Below are 21,126 nucleotides of genomic sequence, written 5' to 3' on the forward strand. Positions count from 1 at the left end.
ATTAAGGACATTTTATCAGCAAATTCTCATGAATAATCAATCTATCTATCTATCTTATAACTGTAATGGAAATTACCACTGAGAATAATCATTAAAAAATAAATAAAAGTATCTGAATGTATTTCAGTAATGAAAATACTGTTATGCACATAAAGAAAAAGAAATGCATCTGTCCTAAAAATAGACTTCTTTTCCCTGATACAAAATCCACTTTGACAGAACATGAATGCTTGTTTTGTAGCCATTTCAGTAAAATGTGTTTTCAATTACCAGTACATACGGTAAGCAGTGAAATCACTATCCGCTCTTTAAACAGAGGAGTTTCAGCATTTAAGGAAACGCTTTTGATTACAGAGAAACCAGATCATTTGGAAGCAGACTGCAAGACCTCCTTAAACCCGGCTAATGAATGACGTCATGGGCCTGGTGAGAGCCAAGCATGTGTCCACACCCACAGAGCCTCAACCCTACTGACGTAAATTTACTGAAGCCAGGAGAAGACCAGGGGCTTTACCCAGAAAGCAGCAGTTTCCCATGAAGCCTCAGGTCAGCGGCGCAGTCCTCTGACAGACAGTTCTTCTCAAACCACGTCTGTGAAGAGTCAAAGAGAGCACAGGATGTTTACACCACTTCACTGTTAGGATAACCCGAGACAGGATGCAAATACTAGAGGGTGCTGTTGTTCAAGACTTCACACGGTCTAATATTTGAGTAGCGGTTTCAAGCGTAATGCACAAGAAAGTGCCGTGTGTTTGCGTTGGACAGATTTAGACATCGACACCTTTGCTTTAGCACTACAGACGAACTGTACAGTTACTAATAGCCTCAGATTCCATTGTAATGGATTCCTGACGCGCTGAAAGATGCCAGCAGCGTGTTTCCTCGAGCTGAGAGGGAAAAGCATGTGGCCTAACAGGAGGGTGGGTTATGAAGTGGGGTGTTGGCAAATAAATTCATCAATCTTCTACATTCCATTCACAAAGAGTCAACAGCCATCATTGAGCGCTAACTAAAACCACATTTATAACTAGAGAAATGGGTAATTTCTGGCATCAGAGATGCTGGCCGATGCCAATGGCAACAAGAGTACATTCAAATAATGTACTAAATAAGACTGTTTTAAAGACATTTAAATGTGAAAACAGGTACAATATGTAAAAAGGGTACAAAATATCTCACTGTGGTGGTACCTTTTAAAAAGGCAGTAGTATGTGCCATTTAGGTACTAATACAGTGCCTTGCGAAAGTATTCATACCCCTTCATTTTATCTAGCAAAACGATCAGTAATTTTCCAAACAAATCAACAATTTATATACTTTTTAACCTCAAAGCTTGTCTTGTCTATGTGAAGCGCATGCGTAGTCTGTGTAATCCGGGTCAGTACAGTTAGGGTATATCGAAAAAAACTACCATCTCATTTTCTTCTCCAACTTCAAAATCACCCTACATCGCTGGAGAAGTAATGACCCAGTGTTTACAAGGTGAACGTGCAAAGAAGATCAAACACCCTTTACAAAAAAAGAGTAAAACAGCGATGTAGGACTATTTTGAAGTTGGAGAAGAAAGCGAGATGGGAGTTTTTTGATCTACCCTAACAGTATTGACCTGGATTACACAGACTACGCATGCGCATCACATCGCAGAGACAAGACAAGATGAGCCTTTGAGGTTAAAAAGTATATAAATTGTCAATTTGTTTTGAAAATAACCAATCGCTTCGCTAGGTAAGACCCTTATTCCTCGTTTGGGATTGTTTAGAGCCATTTGAAGCTGCGTTGAAACTGCACTGAAGTTGCAAAACTGCAACTATATGGAGATAATTCCTGAAATGTTTTCTTCAAGAAACATAATTTCTTTATGACTTAAGAAAGAAACACAAGAACATATTGGAAGACAAAGGGATGAGTAAATTATCTGTAGATTTTTCTTCTGGAAGTGAACATCTCTATTAAATTACTTTTTTCCCCCACATCAATTTACACTCCATACACCATAATGACAAAGCAAAAAAGCAGATTCGGGACCATTTATAAAAAGAAAATAACACTGAAAAAAGTACATTGCATAAGTACTCATAGCCTGACCTCAGGACTTAGTTGAAGCACCTTTACAGCCTCGAGTCTTTTTGGGTATGATGCGACTAGCTTTGCCATTCTTCGCCTCACCTCTTCACCTCTCAAGCTCTGTCAGCTTGGATAGGGGCTGGCAGACATTTTCAGGTTTCTCCAGAAATATCTGACTGCATTCAAGCCAAGGCTGTGGCTGGGCCACTCAAGAATATTCAGAGTTGTCTATAAGCCACACCTGTTGTGTGCTTAGGGTCATTGTCCTTTTGGAAGTTGAATCTTCTGCCCAGTCTGAGGTTCTGAATGCTCTAGACTGAGTTTTCATTAAGGCTATCACAATATTTTGGTGTATTGAGCTTTTCTTCTACTCTGACGAGTTCCTCAGTCCCTGCCGCAGCTACCAGCACACTTTACTTTTGGGATAGTACTCTACAGGTAATGAGCAGAGCTTGGTTTCTTTTAAACATGCTTGGAATTGAGATTCATGAGACAAGAGAATCCTGTTTCTCACAGTCTGAGGGTTCTTTAGATGTTTTTTTTGCAAATTCCAAGTGGGTTTTCATGTGTCTTTACTAAGGAGAGTGTTGAATTTGGCCATAAAGGTTGGACTGGTGGAGTGTTGCAGTGATGTTTGTTCTTCTGTAAGTTTCTTCCATCTGCATATATGATCATGAAGCTCAATTAGAGTGACCATCAGCTTCTTGATCACCAGTATAACCAGGCCCCTTTCAGTTGCTCAGTTTGGCCAGCTCTAGGAAGAGTCCTAGTTGTTCTGAATGTCTTCCATTATGGATAATGGAGGCTGCATGCTTCTGTGAACCTTCAATGAAGCAGAATTGTTTTCTGAACTCTTCCCCATATGTGTGGCTTGATGCAAGCCTGTTTCTGAGCTCTACAGGCAGTTCATTTGACCTTAGGGCTTGGTATTTGCTGATATGCATTTTCAGCATTTTCTAAGAGGTGTGTGCCTTCCCAAATCATACTCATTCAAATTAATTTGCCAAAGTTTAACTCTATTCAGAGTGTAGCACCAGCTTAATGTCATGTGTCCTAGAAAAGGGTATGAATACTTATGCAATGGAATCATTTCAGTGTTTTATTTCTAATAAATTGGCGAAGTTGTTACAAACCTGTTTTGTGCTTTGTCATTATGGTGTATGGAGTGTAGATTGATGTGAAAAAAAAGTTATTTAAAGCAGTTTAACGTAAGGCTGCAACATAACAAAATGTGGAAAAAAAATAGGGGTATGAATACTTTCGCAAGGCACTGTATGTATACTTTTGGGGCTAATGTGTACATTTAAGGTACTAATATGCACCCTTTAGGGATAAATGAGGTACAAAGCTATAGCCTTTGAAAGGGCCCATTGATAGCTTTTTACCTTTTTTCTGAGTGTACACACACACACAGACATATTTATAAGGGCTGTCAAAGCATTAACGCATGCAATTAATTCAAAATAATTATTAACACATGAAAATAAGTTGATGCAAATAACACAAACATGTGAATTTGTTGGGAAAAATCAGTGGAAATTTCTATTTTAACCCATTCTTATCTTGATTTTGCATCTTTGTTTTTGATCAAAAGCTACTAAACTGGAAATTTTTCAGTCCAGTGAACCATTAAGCAAATGCATTCAAACAATGAGTGCTAATGCAAAGAAAACCAGACCGATTACATCAGAGATGGCAGAGAGAATAAAGAGATGGCAGAGAGAATAATTCAGTGAATTATTCATTCCAGCGTGCTTCAGTTTAAAGCTTTGTCATGTTCTGTGATTGTTTCTGAAGAGTGCAAGCCCTCAAGCCTCACGCTTTGTAAAATATAGACTGAACAGAATGTCAAAACATCCCACCGCTGTATGGCCAGATGAGATGCAAACTACACTAGTAGTTTTGCTAGTAAAGTTTTGATGGATGAGGATTGCAATCAAGGTAAAGGCGATGCCGTTGAGTCATGCAGGAGTGCTTTCGAAGCCCTGATCACACATTGCATTCATGCACATTTAAATACATAACGTTGCACATTTAGGATAATGTTTTGATTTGTTAATGTATATGTTGCTGTGTTTAGTCATTCTGAATGGATCAGTCCATGTACTGTAGTAGGTATATGCAGTCAGCTCAAGGCGGTTTAAAGGTTTTAATTTGATCATTCCATGATTAATGGATGAAAAAAGGAAATTGCATTATACTCTGTCCTAATGCAATACAATTATAATCAAACATTATATAGCATATGAACACAGTGTAATGCAATTTACTTTTTTATTTTGAAGTGTGAAGCTTCTGAGATTGGTCATTGGTCATCTTCTGTGCTAGCCTGTTTAAACGTAATTTTTTTTAGGTTCAGTGAATGCTGAAGGATTCAAACCTCATTCTTTGCAGCGATCTTCTCTCCTTTTTTCCAGCGTAGAACAGGAGTGAGCGATGGAAGGTCGCGGTCCTGATGTCCATCTACAACGTGTTTTCCTAAACTGTACGCTGCCTCAAACACGATGGCGGCAAACACATCCTTCACTTCTTTCTGTTAAAAAGCACAAAAATGAGAAAGGGTGACATATAAACAAGAAAAAACTTTTTGTTAATATTTGGAATGAGATTTTATTGTTATTTTCTGTTATTTATTTATTTATTTTAGCTAGGTTTTTTTTCTATTGTTTTTTTGTGATTTTTCTTCTTTTTTAATATGTCTATATAGTTTTTATTAAGTTTTAGTTTTTAGCTTATTTACTTTTAGTTCTTTTGGTGCTTAAATTAAAGCTACTTCAATTAAACTAACTAAAAATGAGAAATGTTGCCTTGGCAAATAGCTGCAATAAAATAAGTAATAATAATAATAATAATAATAACGACAATTATATATATATATATATATATATATGTGTGTGTGTGTGTGTGTGTTAGATTTTATTTAACTTTTTTATATGTTTTATTGTAATATATATAATAATTTAATTTCAAATAATAATTTAAAACCTTTTTATGGTTTTAGGTTTAGTTAACGATAATAAGTCTGAAAATCTGATCTACAGATGAACAGATCAGGCTATTTGTGCATTTCCGTTGGTGCTGATACTGGCACAAAAATGACACTTTTACTTTAAATAGACCGACGTCACATCCACTGTATCAAAACAAAAGCACAGACTGATATAAGTTTAGTTGAATGACCCATATGACAAGTAGCTCACCCAATCGGTGGCCGTGTAACTAGCTTTGCACAGGCTAAAATCGTATTTGCGGTGAAAATTTTATAACCGAGGCTCTTTGTAAATCTCCTCAAAGCTCTTTCTGGCTCGGTCAAGTGAACAGTGTGGCATTAAAAAGCCACCAAAAGCTATCGGATGAACATTTGGAAAAAGTTGGCACTGCCCTGCTTCAGCACACTTCATCTTCTCTTATTTTGGCTATATGAGCCACGGCCCGAGGAGTGTTTCTTTTGGCACACCACTTGGAAACAGTCAAACGAAAGACTGAACAGGATCAAATCTCAACATCCTCATTAGAGGACGCTAAAGAGGGAGGGACATGGGAAAAGCAGACCTCTTCTGTGCCCTCCTGACTATTAAACGTCACTCAGGACGGCAAAGAGGCTTTTATCTGCACCACCAAGATAGAAAAGCAAACTGTGCCTACTGAGCACCCGTTTACTTCTCCTTCTTCCCTTGAGTTTTATCACATGGTTTCCGTTTGTCCACCCACCCATCCCCTTCCTCAGCGGTGCTGATTCAGGCTGATGTTTTAACACATCGTGATACACTAGATCTACTGCACATCCTGTCCTGCTGTCCAGCCGACCTGTACCTTCACATGCTGATAGAGTTACTGCAGGAAACAAAGGTGTGGTGGCTGAATGGACAGGTTTTAGGTGCCATAGACTTATTTACAACATCAAACGGGACAGTTGTGTTTATTACATGAAAGAATGAAGACAATATTATAATCAAAGGAACAGTTCACCCAAACATGTGACCCTGGACCACAAAACCAGTCATTTATACATCAACTGAAAGCTGAATAAGTAAGCTTTCCACTGATGTGTGGTTTATTAGGGGCAATAGGGCAATATTTGGCTGAGATACAACTATTTGAAAATTTTGAATCTGAGGGTGCAAAAAAATCAAAATATTGAGAAAATCGCCTAAAATTGTCCAAAAGAATTTCTTAGCAATGCATATTACAAATCAAAAATTAAGTTTTGATATATTTATGGCAGGAAGTTTACAAAATATCTTTATGGAACATGATCTTTACTTAAAATCCTAATGATTTTTGGCATAAAAGAAAAATCTATAATTTTGACCCATACAATGCATTTTTGGCTATTGCTACAAATATACCCGTGCTACTTAAGACTGGTTTTGTGGTCCAGGGTCACATATGAAAATTTGGTGATTATTTACACACGCACCAAAGCTGTATGAATTTCTTTAAGTTTTAAGTTTTAATTTCAATAACATTAATTTAGGAATTTTCCAATAAAACATAACAAAATCGTATATTATGTTACCTTCTTAGCTCAAAATGGCGATAGATAAATAAATAAATAAATTAATTAATTAATTAACTAATTAACTACAAATGAAGTAATAGTATTTTGAATTAGCTTTTACTTTTGTATTTTCATTTTAATTTGACTTAAGTTTTACCTTTAATTTAATTTAATTTCAGCTTTAATACTTTAGCTTTTTATATATTTTATATCAGTTATCAATAACATGCAAATAAATAAATAAATAAATACATATATTAATGAATAAATAAATCAAAAAGTATACTTAAAAAGTATCAAATACATGGATAAAACCCAAATATTCATATATAATACCCTCTTTCATATATTATACCCTCTTTTATGTTGCACAGAAGTCATACAGGTGAAATGAGTAAATATTGACAAAATTCTTATTTTTGGGTGAACTATCCCTTCAAGACTGAACATTTTTTCTGCCATTTTTATTGATAGAAGCAATAATAAACCTCATATTTTTATATCTTGTAGTTTGGTCACAACAAAACAAACTATGGCTAGCCACAAAAACACAATTTAAAACCAAATAAATGCCTCTGCCAAGCAGTAGCATCGGTACAGACCAAACAAACATGCAAAAATCATGTCTAGATGGAAACCGTCATGACTAACTACATTTAAAATTATTAGAAAATAGTTTTTGTGTAATTGAAATAATTTTGAAATAAAATAAAATATAAATATTAAATCATAAAAAAATAGAAATGTTGCCTTAAACAAAATAAACTGAAATACTGAAATTACTAAAAATAAAGCTGAAATAAAAGAAGTTAAAGTAAATAATGACAGAATGACAGAAGGTGAACTATCCCTTTAAGAGTAAACATTTTGGCTTTTTTTTTGTTGCCATTTTGCCATTGATATAAGCAGTAATAAACCTCATTTTTATATAATGTAGTTTGGCCAAAAAAAAAAAAAAAACTATGGCTAGCCACAAAAAAACAAAAAAAAAAAAAAACAATTTAAAGCCAAATAAATGCCTGTGGCAAACAGTAACCGAACAAATATACAAAAATCATGACTAAATATAAAACTATTAGAAAATAGTTTTTGTTAACTGAAATAAAGCTAAAATAAAATGAAATGTAAATATTAAATTTAAAAAATGAAATTAGAAATGTTGCCTTAAACACTGAAATTACTAAAAAGAAAAGAAAAGAAATTAAAGCTAAATTTAAATATTGAAAAACTAACACCACAAACAATGTAGGTGTATAAATCAAAGCATCTGAGAATCAAAGCGTGTGCGATAAACCCTAGATTAACCATTTATTAGCCTGAGTCTTGTGAAAGCAGTCACATTCATCAGCTGAGAGGCTCTCGTGTGCCAGTTGGCGTCCAGAGAGAGGGTTTTGTTACAGTAATACGCTGGAGTCGTAAAACGAACAATATAAAGCTCAGTGTTGTGTAAAGAGCTGGTGTTCACCTCAGGTCCCAGCTGGGATTAAAGCAGTACGTATATCAAATGAACTGTCCGACTGGTGACCCCCACCCAGGGGAGCAGTAAAGATCAGGGGACTGATGGCCAGACCTCAGGATCAGTCTATATGCCACTTTCACTGGGCTGAGAACATGAATGACCTCTTGTTCTTCAATAAAACAAGATTAAGTGTGTATCAACATCATTTATGATAATCAGCGTACTAAAAATAATCACCAGACCAAGTAAACAGTCCAATAGTGATAACTGAGTGGAGTTATTCTTGAACAAATACTTTTTTTATGTAATTTTCACCTGGCTGAATCCCAGATTTGTGTGACACTTAAATGCAACTTTTTACTGGTCATGTTAGTACAGCTCCTACCAACCTGAACAGGTAAAGACTGAAAACTTCAGAAATATTTTTGATTTCATTTCAATAACAAAAGAATTAAACAATAAAATACAACAAAAGTGTATTGTGTTATTTTGCTTCTTTAGCTCAAAATTGGCACGCATGACAAACAAACCATTAACTAAACAAATGCCATTCTGGCATTTCTGGTTGGGCCATTTAAAAAAAAAAAAAGACAAAAAAGTAACAGTAAAAATAAAATAAAATAAAATAAAATAAAATAACCTAAATAGGTAAAGGTTGAAAACTTCAAAAATATTTCTTCAGATTTCATTTTAATATCATAAGAATTCAATTAAAAACAAAAACAAAACAAACAAACAAAAAAAGCCCCCAACAAACTGCCATTTCTGGTTGGATAGTAATCAATTTAACTGTCTGATCTTTTTTAAAACCTTTTTTCCTTTTATGTATGTTAAATGTATTTTAATGTGGAATTTTATTTCCTGTAATTAATTTATTTATTTATGTGAATTTAATTGTATTTTTTAAATATATTTCTTACAAACCTTTCTTTAAAAAAATCCTGTAAAGCAGTTAATATATCTAAATTTAATCCTTCTTTATACTTATTTATATTATTATTATTATATTATTTTTATAATACATTCAATATATATTGTTTCCGACCTTTCTATATATCTATATATATACATATACACAACAAGTAGTGTAAATCACATTACACAAAACAAAAAAGCTCTTGGTTTCTGTAATACCAGTAGATTTAGCTTCATTCACTAGAGGCCTGCCTTCCATCTTTGATTACACCATCATTTACCACATTATTCAAAATTACAATGGTTACATTAGTAAGCTGCTTACGGAGTGTTTTGAAAACCAGACAATGATAAAAAGTGGGACTTATGGGAATACTACGGGAGTAAAAAAAACAGACCTTCTTTCCACTCCAGTAAAGCCACACAGAGGAGACACAACAGGAACAAGCACCTCCTGCACAAGGAAGTAGTAGAGGTCATATCTAAGCCTTGGCCTGTGGCTTTTCTAGCTTTTATCATCAATCATTAATGGCTCTTATCGCCTTCCTCTTACCCCACCAAACTCCATGCTTTGCTCCATTATAAACTGTATTTATAGAGCAGAAGAAAGCACGCCTCAGGTTCTTTAATTGGGTGGGTGTCATCTGACGGGACCCCAAACAACTGTTCCTTACATGCCGCGGACACACACTGTCAGACTTGAGCCAAGCAGGTCAGTCAGTCGTCACAGGGCTTCATTGTACGCGGCAGAAGTGTCGTCTGTTTCCTTACATTGTTTCCATTTGGCACAGTAAAGCCTTTCACGGAAAGACTCTGCATTAGAGGACGGCTTCCCGCAGGCGGTTTCGCAAGTCTTAATAGCAGTTTTTACGAGTGCAATAAAACTAAACTGTCAGAACCAATGGTCACACTTTAGGCTATGGTCTTCATGTTACTGTGTATTTATATTAGTAATCATTCAACACTACTAAAAACTAGCATATGAATAATAAATAACTGGCTGCTGCGTCTATGCATGCCAAGTCAGACACCTATATAATAAATAACGTGCATGATGGGTAATTCTTTTGGGAGCTGCTAGTAATTAGTGTTTTCATATACGTTTGATTTACAACCACTCAACCATTTGATATTTGATTCATACCTTGGTACTTGATGATTGTTTGTTATTTAAGTTATGAAAGATTTCTATTTCAATTAAACACTCACTGAAGACTGGAGTAATGATGCTGAAAATGAAATAAAATAAAATAAAATAAAATAAATATAAGAATATACATAATTTAATAAAAAAACAGTTTAATAGTAATGAATTTAACAGTGTCTGATTGAGCACTGATCTTTTTTTCAATCCTCTTTTCCTTTTATGTACCTTAATTTTAATGCGGAATTTTAATAAAAACAAAATAAAATAAAAAAATAAATAAAAAAAACTATATTATAAAAAAATAATTCTAAAATTATTTCTGAAGATTTAATTTTAATAATATAAATAAATAAATAAATAAATAAATAAAAATATAAATTTTGTGTTATTTTGCTTCTTTAGCTCAAAATTGGCATGCATAACAAAATGAAATAAAATAAAATAAAATAAAATAAAACATGTAAAGGTTGAAAACTATATTATATAAAAAAATTATTATAAAAATATTTCTGAAGATTTCATTTTAATAACATAAGAATTAAAATAAATAAATAAATAAAAAATATATGTATAATATAATATATGTAAAATATGTATTTTGTGCTATTTTGCTTCTTTAGCTCAAAATTGGCATGCATAACAAACAATCACACAAACAAATATCATTCTGGCATTTCTGGCTGGTACACTGAAAAAAAAGACAAAAAAGTAACAGTAAAAACAAAACAAAACAAACAAAACAAGGCTGAAAACTTCGAAAATATTTCTGAAGATTTCACTTCAATAACATAAGAATTAGAAAAACAAAACAAAACAAACAAACAAACAAAAGTGTATTATGTGTTTTTTGCATAGCAAACAATCAAAAAAATGCCACTCCGGCATTTCTGGGTGGTCCATTTGAAAAAAGACAAAAAAGTAACAATAAATAAATAAATAAATAATTAGTCAAAAATATGATAAAATATATAATTGTTTATATTCACATATATATACTCATATGTAATGATGCTGAAAATTCAGCTTTGCATCAAAGTAATATATTACATTTTAAAATATATTCAAATAAAAAAAAAAAAGTTTTATATCATTTTAATAATATTTGAAATGTTTACCCTATTTTCATCAAACAATGCATCTTTGGTAAATATAAGACACTTTTTTCAAAAACGTTAAAACTTTTTCTGACCTCAAACTCTTAGTGGTAGTGGAGAATTGTCTTTACCATTGTACTTTTTCAAGGTCTTAAAAGTGTTACCAAACAAACACGATGGACTCTAAGGGACAGTGTTTGTAGGTTACGTGTTACTGAATGTAACCGGACGCTTTCATTCAGCTTACTTGAAGGAAACTATGATTTAGAAACCTCTATAGCCGCGAGTGTGGGAAATACAGTGTCTAATTTATGAAGGGTTGGATGCCGTCCATTCCCAAACTCACCAAAGCAATAATCTGAGGATCACTGAGTCTGACCTCACGCTTTTGAACAAGGAGACAGTGGTGAAAAATAGTGCTGATTGAATGATAAGAGCTTGTGAAGAGCTTGTTTAGCGTTTCACACAAAGACGTCTTGATGAATGTCTGAATGTGTCATTATAAGCAGTCAATCTTAATCTTCTTCTAAATAAAAAAGCATCAGGAATCTTGAGTTGGCAATAGATTATGAAAAACAATTTCTCTTTCCTTCAGACATCATTCTAATATGCTGATTTGCTGCTCAAGAAACATTTATGATTATGATCAATGTTCAAGTTATGCGGCTTAGAATAGAATTATCTAATCAATGAAATCATTAATCATCATCATCTCTGTGGAATGTAAAAAGGTTTTCTAGTGGCATCAGGCTGTAAAACACCTCTTTCTGACAAACTTACACTCTAAATCTGTGGGCAGAAATAGGGAGGCTGATATCATGCAAAGCTCTCAAGAATGTAATTTGTATTTAATGGCTTAAGTTCGTCACTTATGTGCCAATATGAGAAGATTTACGGAACCAGAACCGGCTTTGATACAGAAAACTTGTCGGTTTATCTTGAAGATAAGCAGGACGGCTGAACTCAACTCCTTTCTTTTCTTCAGGGAAGGCAGAAGGGATGATGTCATCTAAACAGACGGCGATCGTGATTGGCTGAGAGGGTTTGCGCTCACGTGGCTCCCACCAGACCGTTCCAAGAGTTATTAAATACATGCACACAGTGCACAAACCAGGGCTTTATCGAGATCAAGACCCTCGAAGCTAAACTCACAGTTCCTGTTATTAATTTGCGCTCCCCTGTAGGATTCCCTTTTAAGGGCAGATGCGTGCATGACATGTATTTAGAGTTACGCTAAAAATATGAACATGAACTTCAATCCAAAGATCACTATTGCTATGGCTCATAATTTCGAAAAACTATACAACTTCAGAATGTAATCTATCCTGCATCATCTGTTCTACAGACACAATAATGCACTAAATCCACCGAGAAAATCCTTAAAGGAATAGTTCACTGAAAAAAAGGCCATCCAAGATGTAGATGAGTTTGTTTTTTCATCAAATTTGTAGAAATGTGGCATTACATCACTTACTCACCAATGGTGAATGGGTGTCGTCAGAATGAGAGTCCAAACAGCTGATAAAAACATCACAATAATACACAAGTAATCGACACCACTCTAGTTCATCAGTTAACATCTTTTGAAAAGCTGTGTGTTTGTAAGAAACGAATCCAACAGCAAAACTTCAGTAAACTAATGCAAGACCTCTATCTATAATATTGCTGTCTCCAGTGAAAAAGTCATCTGGCCTGAATCAGGAGAAAAATATGCAAAGATCAAGCATCGTTTACAATCAAAAACAGTCTAAAACAGTTTTAAACAAATATGTTGGTGGATTTTGATGTGAGACAACAACAGCACATGGACTTTTTTTACTGGAGGAAGCATAACTATAGATTATGAACTCATTTTTTGGTCAGAAATGATGGTTTAAAGTTAAAACATCTTAATAATGAGTGAACTATTTCTTTAAGAACTCCCTGGAAACCAGCTAAACAAGCCTAGTATCATGATATATATATATATATAATTAGTTTTATTATTTTTTATTATATTTTATATCATAATTTTAATTTTTAGAATTTTAATTTTTTATAATATTTTTAACATTGCAAATTTTTATTCTTTCCATCTAATATTTATATTTGTTTTATTCATGCTGTATTTATATTGTAGAAAATTAGTAAGTTTAGTTCTAATTAACAACTAAACATGTGATTACAAAATAAATGCCTTCCTCACGCTGTAAATAAAATAAAAATAATACAACTAAAATAATAATAATAATAATAATAATAATAAAATAATAATAAAAGTCAAAAACTTCAAAAATATTTCTGAAGTTGTTATTTTGCTTCTTTAGCTCAAAATTGGCATGCATAACAAATAATCAACCAAACAAATGCCATTCTGGCATTTCTATTATAAACTCATTATAAACTCATATTTTGGTCAGAAGCTATGGTTTAAAGTTAAAACATCATACTCATTAAAACGCAGCTTTTCACCTCACAAGATATTGACCTATGAATTGGAGTGTTGTAGATTACTTGTGGATTATTGTGATGTTTTTAACAGCTGTTTGGACTCTCATTCTGACAGCACCCATTCACTGCAATGGATCCACTGGTGAGTAAGTGATGTAATGCTACATTTCTCCAACTCTGTTCCCATGAAGAAACAAACTCATCGACATCTTGGATGGACTGAGGGTGAACACATTTCAAATTTTCATTTTTGGGTGAACTATTCTATTAACAAATCTCTGGCAACCAGCCAAACAAGCCTAGTATCATGATAGTGACTAACAATCTCTGAAAATGCCATCATTGTTACTTATGAAAGCTGCTATCATGGAACCTGATTTTCAATAGCCATTTTATTTCATGCAAGTGATGAATGAGTGAAACCTGAAGTTTTTCCTTTATAAAATCCCTCATATATTTCATTCGTACTCACAGGACCCATCTGAACCCGATCCCCCCGCTGGACAACCCAGCAAAGTTAAAATATAGTACAACGACGTCAACTCCATTAGTAATATCATCCCTGACAGACATTGTTCAAGTCAACAACATCTCACATGGAACCAATTATAAGACACAGAGAAAGGGGAACAATATTCAAAGCATTAAAATTAATAACTGTGACAAAATGCTGCCCGAAATAACCATGTTTATGTGCTGCATGTGTTTGCAAATGCGATTAACTTATTCGAGCATCAGAACAAACAGATTTAGATGTTTACGACACACCAATCCAGTTTCACCTTGAGATGAATCACTACAAATTAGCATGAAAGATTCATTAATATCACCAGAACCAGTTCTCTGGACCCAAACAGGTGAAGCTGCATTTGATTCCCGCATCAAAAACTGGAATGAACCGGACGTGAACCATGCAAACCCTGAGCGTGAAAAAATTTCTCAGATCTCCCTCCAAAATCCACGAGCTCATCTGAAAGTGATGATAAATTGCAGACACTCATTCCTGAAGTGTTAGTCCATGTACAGAAATGCCTTATTTCATAAACAAATCAAACTAGCGGCTTTCAAACCACTTCAAAACGGGCCAAAGAAAAGAAGGTCAGATGATGTCAAACCGAATATAATTGTGCTGTGTGCAGAGAGACGTAATGTGGTTTAGTTCAGGGGTTCTCAGTGGCAGTGTTACCACACATAAATGGTTCACAGGTCTGTTCTTATAGTTACAGGCAGAAGTGAAATTAATCTATATACAGTTAAGGTCACCTTACACCTTACAACCGGCATCTATAAGAGGGATCATACTAAATGCTTGTTTTTTATTTAGTACTGATCTGAATAAGATATTTCACATAAAAGACATTTACATATAATCCACAAGAAAAATAATAGTTGAATTCATAAAAGTGACCCTGTTAAAAGTTTACATACACTTGATTCTTAATACTGTGTTGTTACTGAATGATCCACAGCTGTGTGTTTTTTGTTTAGTGATAGTTGATTATGAGTCCCTTGTTTGTCCTGAACAGTTAAACTGCCCGCTGTTCTTCAGAAAAATGCTTCAGCTTCCACAAATTCTTTGGTTTTTCAGCATTTCTGTGTATTTGAACCCTTTCCAACAATGACTGTATGATTTTGAGATCCATCTTTTCACACTGATGACAACTGAGGGACTCATATGCAACTATTACAGAAGGTTCAAACACTCACTGATACTTGAGAAGGAAAAAACAATCAACTAAGATCCAGGGGTGAAAACTTTTACATTTGAAGATCAGGGTAAGTTTAACTTATTTTGTCTTCTGGGAAACATGTAAGTATATTCTGTAGCTTCTAGGGCAGTACTAAATGAATAATAAAATATGATCTTTAAGCAAAATAAGAAAAATGTACACATCTTAATTCTGTTCAAAAGTTTATACCCATGATCGTTTTTCCTTCCAGAGCATCAGTAAGCATTTAAACCTTCTGTAATAGTTGCATTTGAGTCTCTCAGTTGTCTTCAGCATGAAAAGATGGATATTATAATCATACAGTCATTGTTGGAGATGGTTCAAATATGCAAAAATGCTGAAAAAAACGAAGAATTTGTGGGATCTGAAGGATTTTTTGTAAAGAATAGCGGGCAGTTTGAAGGGTTGCTCCACCCCAAAATGAAGAATTTGCCACCCCATGCCTTTCCAAACCCATAAAAGCTTTATTCGTATTCAGTACACAATTTAAGATATTTTGGATGAAAACCGGGAGGCTTGTGACTGTCCCATTGACTGCCAAGTAAATAACACTGTCAAGACCCAGAAAAGTATGAAAGGCATCGTCAAAATAGTCCATCTGCCATCAGTGGTTCAATCTGAATTTTATGAAGCGACAAGAATACTTTTTGTACACAAAGAAAATAAAAATAACGACTTTATTCAACAATTGGTCTCATCCAAGTCACTGTAGCGCCATTTTGGAGAATATCCGCTGGACGCAAACTGCGTACGCTGTTCTGTGTCAGCCACACCACACGGATACGCTGTTTTCGCTCAAATCAAAGCGACATAAAGAATGTATAAAATATCCAAAATATCTCAATTGTGTTCCGAAGACGAACAAAGTTTTTACTTTGGAACGACATGGGGGTAAGTGATTAATGACAAAATTTTCATTTTGGGGTGGAGTAGCCCTTTAACTGTTCAGCACAAACAAGGGACTCATGAACAACTATTACTCAAAAAAAAAAAAAAAAAAAAAAAAAAAAAAAAAAAAACAGCTGTGGATCATGTAACAACACAGTATTAAGCATCAATAGTATGTAAACTTTTGAACAAGGTCATTTTAATTTTCACAAATTCAACTATTATTTTCTCTTGTGGACTATATGTAAACATATTTATGTGAAATATCTTATTCGGGTCAGTATTAAATAAAAAATAACATGCATTTTGTAATATCCAGATTCTGCAAGGTGTATGTAAACTTTTGACCTCATAAGTAAGTTTAGGGACACACTTCTTAATTATACATTTCAGGCATTTCAATCAGACCCACTGACACATGAAATCTGCTTTTACAAACTTTTGTGAAAAAATGGGTTGCTCTGAAGAGCTCAGTGGATTGAAATGTGGTACTGTGATACTGTAGGATGCCACATTTAGGAAAGAAAATGACGTGACGTGTGACGGAATTTGTGCTCTGCATTTCACCCATTCAAGTGCACACACACACACACACACACACACACACACACACACATACCATGAATACACAGCCAGAGCAGTGGGCAGCCAATGGAGTTGAGGGTTTGGTGCCTTCCTCAAGGGTCTCACCTCAGTCGTGGTATTGAGGGTGGAGAGAGTACTGGTTATTTACTCCTCCCACCGATAATTCCTGCCAGACCTGAGACTCAAACCCATGACCTTTGGGTTACATATCCAACTCTCTAACCATTAGGCCACGACGGCCCCCTTCCCCTTATTTGCAATAATGTCAGTTTGCAAAATGTCACCCATGCTAATTATTCCATGGTCAACTATAAGTGCTATTATTGGAAACTGGAAGCGTTTAGAAGCAGTGGCAACTGAACCACGAAGTGGAAGACCACGCTGCGTAAAACTCGCCAATTCTCTGCTTATTCCATGCCTGAGAGTTCCAAACTTCCACTGTCATTAATATCAACACAAAACTTTGCGGCGGGAGCTCTATGAAATGGGTTTCCATGGCCGAGAAGCTGGATGCAAGCCTTACAGTACATCACCAAGTACAATGCCAAACAGTGCGTAGAGGTGTAAAGCATGCCACCACTGAACTCTGGAGCAGTGGAAACCTGTTCTGTGGACCAATCACACTTCTCTTTGGCAGTCTGGGTCTGAGAACATAATGTGTAGGGATGGAACGAACCATACTAAAAAATTGAACCGTACTGTTCTCCACACACGGTTCATCACGCACTAGGACCGCAGGTCAATTTAAATCTGACAACGCATCTGTAAAATGGTTTGTTATAAATTACAGGGTTCGCCTAATGTATGTTTCTGTTGATGGATGCGCATTCTGACTTCCCAGTACAACAACAGTAATGAAAAAAAAACATGGACAAACCATTCACTCTTGTTCAATGTGAGTGCCGTATCCTGGAATATGAGCAGTCATTTATTCCTCATCGTGCTGATAGTACGCGTGGACAGGTGAGACCTGAACAGCACAGGCTGATATCTGTGATTTAAAAGCCAGAGGACGCAAGCTTGTGAGCACACGCAATGATACATCCCCTTCCATCCACTCCTCTCCTTGCTGAACATGATCGATTTCGAAAGCGAAAGTGAAACCGATATAACAGCGCGCATAAGAAAGCGAATGCATGCTTTTACAAGCATCAGCAGCTGCATGCAATCACAGATTGCACGCTTCCCACTCAAAACGTGATCTGTGTCCCCCCTAGAAATTTAAATGCCCCCCCCAATGGAAGTGCCCTGGCATCTTGGTAAGTATCTTATAGCAGACATATAACCCGGCTAAACGTACAATCATTTATTCCTCATCGTGCTGATAGCGTGCGTGCACAGGTGAGACCTGAACAGCACAGGCTGATATCTGCGATTTAAAAGCCAGAGGACGCAAGCTTGTGAGCACACGCAATGATACATCCCCTTCCATCCACTCCTCTCCTTGCTGAGCGTGATCGATTTCGAAAGCGAAAGTGAAACCGATAAATCAGCGCGCATAAGAAAGCGATTACACGCTTTTACATGCATCAGCAGCTGCATGCAATCACGGATTGCATGCTTCCCACTCAAAACGTGATCTGTGCCCCACCTAGAAATTTAAATGCACCCCCCATTGAAAAAGTGCCCTGGCATCTTGGTAAGTATCTTATAGCAGACATAGCCAGCTAAACGTACAGTATCAGGGCACTGGATCAGTGCATTCTGTGCATTAAGAAAGAGACAGCACTTTCTTAATATTAATCATACAGCAACAAGCAAATCAATATCTGTACCTAAAAACCAAATCTAGACCTACCTTTAAAAAAAACGCTGTTTATTTTATTTGTATCTTCACTCTATTGTATTTATTTGTGCTGTTGCTTGTAGTTTGATTATTCTTATTTTCTTTATTTTTATTTGACATTATAGTTTTTCCCTAAACATAGCACATACTGAACCGTACCGAAACCGTGACTCTAAAACTTTGATACAAACCGAACCGTGAGTAAGTTGAACTGTTCCACTAAACTGCCTGACTGCATTGTGCAAATGTAAAGTTTGTTGGAAGATGGGCTGTTTTTCATGGGTTGCCTGGGCATCTTACTTCCAGTGAAGGGAAATCTTAATGCTTCAGCATACCAGCACATTATGGACAGTGCCTGGTCCAACTTTGTGGGAACAGTTTGGGGAAGACCCTTTTCCATTCCAGCATGACTGTGCCTCAGTGCACAAAGCCAGGTCTATAAAGAGTTTGGAGTGTAAGAACTTGACTAGCCCACACAGAGCCTTGACCTCTGACCCCATACCTTTAGGAACACACTGTGCATTGGAAGTGTGCCTATAATGCCTTCAAATGCTGTCTAGTTAGGCCTAGAGCTTTTCTCTTGCACTGCAGTGACGCTGAGGCAGATATAATTTAGGCTTGTTTGCCCAAACTGCAGGCGTTATCAGAGGGACACATAGTTTCCGAGCCTCTCCATTAAACCCCCCCTGAGGACTGCTGAAATTTTCCCATGAGAATGATGATGGTTAACACACACTGAAGTGAGAGCATATGGGACGCCCATCACTTCAGTTGACTGGAAACTTATTCCATGTGTGGTTAGTATGCAGATCCCCTCCACATGAACTGCTTTTCCCCTTACTGTACAGCACACACAACTCCCACAATGCATTTCTAACTTACTGAACACACTGGCTACATCAGACGACCTTGCACATAAAACAAAACTGCCTTGTCACGTATGCAATGACACATACGTGTATGAAATACTGGAACAATGGCCTTGTAAAAATCTGCCTTTATGGGCTCATGTACATAATGTAAAAGGTATTCGGCATGTGACCCTCAGTTGAAAACACAGCTGGGATTTATAAAGCTGGAATGGAGGTGCCATGCTCCTGTGGTGTAAATGGGCACATGGAAAACATTTTCTCTGCATACTCGCAAAAGGAAGAAAAAAATCATTGTTCATCCAGCACTACAGAACAACAAACTAATCTCACAAAACATGTCATGAACATTTGAACTCAAAGTGAAAAACAAGGGGAAAAAATAATTTACATTTTGCACAAAAATGCCTGGTTTTAGACCTGATTTTTAGGGATGTTAACTTAATTTAGCATGATTATTAATTAAAAATAAATAAATAAATAACATGCTAAAAATGCCATTTAACCTTCCCCTTTGACTCTCAGCAGACTGACAAACTCTTGAAAATTTTTATTTATTTGTTTGTTTGGTTGTTTGTTTGTTTATTTTGTTTATTTTGTGATTGGCCAGTTATTGGTTTCTATTATTAAAAAATAAATAAAACAAACAATGTATCAAACAATAAATGTATTTGAATGCTGAATTACATTATTTTGGGGGCTTTTCTTAATAAATCTTCATACATGTGATTATATGACAATGAATTAATCAATTGCAGTTAATGTTATTTATTTGACTAAAACTATTAGTTGAATGACAAACAGTCAGAGTTTTTTTTTTTTTTTTTTTTTTTTTTTTTTTTTTGCATTCACATTCCCCAACAAACAAACAATACAACAAAGCAAATATAGTATTATTACACATTTGGTGTTTTTTTTAAAAAAAAAAAAAAAAAAATTATATATAAAGAAAATTGATCTAAATTATTATTATATAATTATTATAAAATAAATAAATAAATGTATATTCTAAACAAAAACAAATAGTATTATCATATATTTGTTTGTTTTAAAAACATTATATATAAAACAATTATTCTAAATATTAAATTAAATATTAAATAAATAAATATTCTAAACAAAAAACAATATGGTACAATTATATTATATTATATTATATTATATTATATTATATATAAGATTATTATGTGTTATTATATATTTGTGTATATATATATATATATATATTTATATATAATAAATAAAGTTGTACTGTCTACATTTTTACACCAATTTAAATACAACAGGAATTACAAAAGAAAAAAAAAACTAAAAGTAAATATTGGGAAGTATTACAGACATTAAAAGTTGCTTAATGTAAAAATGTTAGAAAATGTGCTTAATTATCAGTAAATATGGAAATGGAAAAAAAATCTTTATTATCTGAGAAACATGCTTCTCTTAATGCTTCTATTAAGCAAAATATAATTTTTTTTTCTCTTGAATTTGGGCGAAATTCAACTTGCACATGCTCTTGACAGGTTTTGTGTGAAGAAAAAAAAAAAGACTTGTTATTAGAGCAAGAACAAAGCATTCATCAAATGCTTTTGTAGAAATCAGGCCAAGACACACACTCTCCTAACACTTTACCAAAAATTAAACTGCCTGGAAATCTTTCC

At 34.7% G+C, this 21,126-nt stretch overlaps 1 protein-coding gene across 1 annotated transcript in view; it reads right to left on the bottom strand.

The window, feature by feature from the left end:
* itga9 (integrin, alpha 9) overlaps positions 1-21,126 on the bottom strand; it is a 106,731-nt gene that overhangs the window by 31,752 nt on the left and 53,853 nt on the right. Inside the window, exons 16-17 of the mRNA XM_051126216.1 lie at positions 4,445-4,597; positions 515-591 (exon numbers count right to left, since the gene is read on the bottom strand). Coding sequence (XP_050982173.1) covers positions 515-591; positions 4,445-4,597 — 230 coding nt within the window. The remainder of the gene's footprint in view (positions 1-514; positions 592-4,444; positions 4,598-21,126) is intronic.

This window comes from Labeo rohita, chromosome 13, assembly GCF_022985175.1.
Source record: "Labeo rohita strain BAU-BD-2019 chromosome 13, IGBB_LRoh.1.0, whole genome shotgun sequence".
NCBI classification, from domain to species: Eukaryota; Metazoa; Chordata; class Actinopteri; order Cypriniformes; family Cyprinidae; genus Labeo; species Labeo rohita.